The 4,351-nt window shown below is 29.7% G+C and overlaps 1 protein-coding gene across 5 annotated transcripts in view; it reads right to left on the reverse strand.

Moving 5' to 3' along the window:
• Positions 1–4,351, reverse strand: part of LOC117179305 (ribonuclease P protein subunit p38-like) — a 269,250-nt gene that overhangs the window by 207,642 nt on the left and 57,257 nt on the right. For 3 of the 5 annotated variants that reach the window (XM_033370958.1, XM_033370959.1, XM_033370957.1), the window contains exon 1: positions 4,230–4,345. The exons of 1 other annotated variant lie outside the window; for it this stretch is intronic. In XM_033370958.1, the coding sequence (XP_033226849.1) occupies positions 4,230–4,339 (110 nt within the window). In that variant the 5' untranslated portion in view covers positions 4,340–4,345. Of the gene's footprint in view, positions 1–2,871; positions 3,029–4,229; positions 4,346–4,351 lie in introns of those variants that run through there. One more of the 5 variants, XM_033370962.1, reaches the window with a different exon arrangement.

Consider the following 4,351-nt stretch of genomic DNA (forward strand, 5'->3'; position numbering starts at 1 on the left):
TGTCATTTGGAAACTCAAAAATGTATATTTTTCACATTTTATATACTTATTTATTTCCCTTCTTCAGCAAATTGTGAATAAGACTAATTGAAAAACAAAATTCGATGTATTGAAAACAATTTAGGGTAATTATTAGTCATCATCATCTTTAAACTTCCTAATTACTAAACTTACTAAATATTTAGATTTTCATGATTTTTATACTTTCCCATTTGATTTCATGTTGAAGTAGGGCCAGATGCGAGAAGCGCCGCCATGCGGCGAAATTTCGCTGATAGTAACTCTTAGCAATAAGGTCCGGCCATTTTTTTAGAGTCGGATAGGGCTGCTCTACCCTAACCTTTTGTAAGAACGAGCGGATCATCGTACAGCCATTTGAATTGCTCATTTCCTCTTTGGAACCTTCCCCCATCGTTACGAGCCGAAAGAGGCCGGTCGTACCCGATCATGTACGAAGCCGAAAAGAAGCAGTTGGCGCGTCATTTCAAATGCCTAAATTCAATGTTTGATACCATTCGCACGGGTAATACCTTAATTTAGAAAAGAAAATATTTCTTTATTCCTTATGTTTGTAATTATTGATTCATGCTAATTATATATATATTCTTTACAATGATTAGAAATGAATTTCATCATATTCTTAGAATTAATGTAGGAAAAACTGCGGAAAAATCAAATATAAAACAGAATAGAATTTTATTTCTTCATGTACATACTGATAAGACTTTTACATATACTTCGTAGAAGTTGCTTAATATTGTTTCTTAATACAAAAGTCAATGAAAACTTTCAGACTAGTATATCATTACCCAAAAATAACTATAAACATTATTATTATTAGCCCATTCATGCAATTCTCCGCTTGTTTTTACAATAATTTATTCTGAAATTGTTTAATATTGCCAATTAATACAAAAGTCAACGACAACTTCTAGGCTAGTGTATTATTATATTCCTTTTTACAAAAGTTTGTGCTCAAGCAAACATTGTAATAAAGTAACGTTTCATAATTTTACTAATTCCCTCATCAGACTAAAATTAAAAATAATAAAATTACTTTAGGAATTAATAAAACCCAAAAATAACTTTATAAACATTATTATTAGCTCATTCATGAAATTCTACGCTTAATATTTTTACAATAATTTATTCTGAAATTTCTTAATATTGCCACTTATTACAAAAGTCAACGACAATTTCTAGGCTAGTGTATTATTATATTTCTGTTGCAAAAGTTTCTCCTCAAACAAACATTGTAATAAAGTAAACGTTTCGTAATTTTACTATTTCCCTCGTCAGTTTAAAAATAAAAATGATAAAATTAGGAATCAATAAAACCTAAAAAATACTGAAGAATGTATAAAAAAAGCAACCGACTATTAATTGCGTTAAGTTATAAGGAAAAAGTACGCAGAAAACCATCACTTTCTTTATATGGTTTGCAACTATTGTAATAATTAAAAAAGTATTCAAATTGTAATTAAATTAATTTTTCTCGAACTGGAAAATTGAAAAAAAAATCATTTAAGAAACCTGAAAATGACCTGGACGTCAGAGGTTGAAGAGTTAGTACTAGTTTAAAATTCTAAACAAAATTTCATAAACGTTTTAAACTAATTATACGTGTCTCGACAGAATCCAGGAGAAACCTGGGACACTTATTTTTGGTTCTGAGAGAATTTCAAAAATAATTTTAAATTTTGAAAAAATTTTCAACATCATGTAGATTTTTCAAGATTCTGCAGTGTATGCATGTAATCCCACGTCTAGACTTCGCACCGAACTTAGAAATAACGACAATACTTTTATGAATGTTGGGAAATCCCGAATTTAAAAGGCAACCTAAAACCCCATTAAAATTTCAGAGCAATTAGCAGGATTTAAATCTATTTATTACCTGGACTGAATCTCTCACATGTCCTTCTTACATTTTTTTGTAAAGGGTACGAACTAGTTTAGAAATTCATGAAAATTTTCATTTCAGATAATCTAGGTGAAGATAGATATATAATAGAGATATAGATATAGAGATAATAATAGATCATTAAGAGGGTAGGCGCAAATGGAAACCTATAGAGCTAAATAGAAACATAAAAACGGGCCTGCCCCGTTTATCTCCAAAACTTTCGATTTTAAATATTCAGAACTTAAAATGTTTGGTTTTTAAAATCTGATGTTTTACAGAAAGACATTTTTTAATACAATGGGAAAATTTTACTAGCCCCCCCCCCCCCCAAATTTTTCCGTTCACTGTGCTCGGATTTTTCGCAATCATATTTTTTGTTAATTAATTTTCGCATTGTTCGTTTGTTCACAAATTGTATTACTATTATGTCGAGATTTTAAACATATTGCAATCGTGAATACAGTAAATATATAGATATCGTTTTTGCTGCAGCGGTATTCAATTGATAAGTAACAATATAAAGAAACAAAATTAAATACTGTTACATTATTTCATCATTCTATTAAAGATCAAATTGATACGTTTAGACTTATTGGAAATATTTTAATTCCATATGTAGTAATTCACTGTGTAAAATATCTCTATTTAAATTTAATGATAGTTGTATATTTCAAAAGTAAAATTAATAATAGCTATATCGCCGCCCTAGAGTTATACTAAACCAAGTAAACTTTTTGAAAATTTTTATATGTTTTTTAATTTATATATGAGTAAAAAATCCAACTTTGTAGAGCATATTTTATATAGATAGTCTATTTTTTATTTGAAAAATAAGCATTTTCAAAATTATATTTAACTTTAAAAGCAACCATGGAAATATTACTCAAAAGCCAATAATTTGCGAATAACGTATTTAATTCGAGGTATGTAATAAAATATAATAACAGAATATTTTGTGTACTTACTTTGAATCAGAAGATTTTTTAAAACTTTTTTTCTGGTCAATAATTTCCTCATGTCTGGTTAAATTGTATATTCTATTATATGATTTTTCACAGAGTGAACACTTATGTGGATAATTTGAAATAGGAGATTTTTTTTCTGGTGAATCATTTCCTCATGTCTGGTTAAATTATATTTTTGACTGAATGCTCTTTCACAAAGTAAACACTAAGTTTTGTGCGGAGTATCACATTTTTCTCTATGAACTTCACAGAAATGCCGACGTAAAGTTTTTTTTTGCTGGAAATATCTTTTCCAGAATAATCACAAACCTCCATCTTGACAGTATTTGTTTATCGCGCAAACTACAATAATGACTCATTCGCCGGCACTCGGGTACTCGACCTAGGAGGTTTTCTGTTTCGTGCATGATCGGATACGACCGGCCTCTTTCGGCTCGTAACGTTGACTTTTGTCTTTATATATATAACAAGAGGTTTTTCGAAGAAGAAACAAGCGTGGATGTAATCGAAGATGAAATGATAAATTTATAAGCGATGATTGAAAGAGACAGACTGATTGCCCTCTGATTTTTTCATTCGTTTTTCTACATTAATTCTAAAAATATAATGAAGTTCATTTATTTTTAGGTTTTATTAATTCTTGAAATAATTTCATTATGTTTAATTTGAGTCTGACGAGGGAATTAGTAAAATACGAAACGTTACTTTATTACAATTTTTGTTTGAGCAGAAACTTTTGTAACAGTAACATAATGATACACTAATCTGAAAGTTGTCATTGAACTATGAAGTATATGTAAAAGTCTTATAAGTATGTACATGAAGAAATAAAATTCTATTCTATTTTATATTCGATTTTTTCTCTCTGATTTATTCAGCAGTTTTTTCTACATTAATTCTAAAAATATGCTGAAATTCATTTATAATCATTGTAAAGAATATGTATAATTAGCATGAATCACTAATAACTAACATAAGGAAAAAAGAAATATTTTCCTTTCTAAATTTAGGTATTACCCGTGCGAATGGTATCAAATATTGAATTTAGGCATTTGAAATCACGCGTCAACTGCCTTTTTTCGGCTATGTGCATGATCGGGTACGACCGGCCTCTTTCAGGTCATAACGATGGGGGAAGGTTCCAAAGAGGTCAGGGTTCAAGGACAGGTTCCAAGGTTCCAAAGAGGACAACAATCATCGTACAACCATTTGAATTGCTCGTTTAATAAGCAATTTAAATGGCTGTACGATGATCTGCTCGTTTTGTAAGATTGATCACAGCTAGTCGGACCAATATTCGCAGACTTTTTTCAACGATTTGAGGTTGTTACTTCATTCGCATGTGCAAATAAACTTACCAATAAATATCATAAGGTTGAGCAAGTACGTTACGTAAACCTTTTACAGGTCCCTTTTTTGCTGATAATGTTTTTCTCTGCTGTTCTTGCGTTAACACAGGAGTAGGCATTTTTAAATAATG

The sequence above is a fragment of the Belonocnema kinseyi genome, chromosome 9 (genome assembly GCF_010883055.1).
Source record: "Belonocnema kinseyi isolate 2016_QV_RU_SX_M_011 chromosome 9, B_treatae_v1, whole genome shotgun sequence".
In the NCBI taxonomy this organism is placed as follows: domain Eukaryota; kingdom Metazoa; phylum Arthropoda; class Insecta; order Hymenoptera; family Cynipidae; genus Belonocnema; species Belonocnema kinseyi.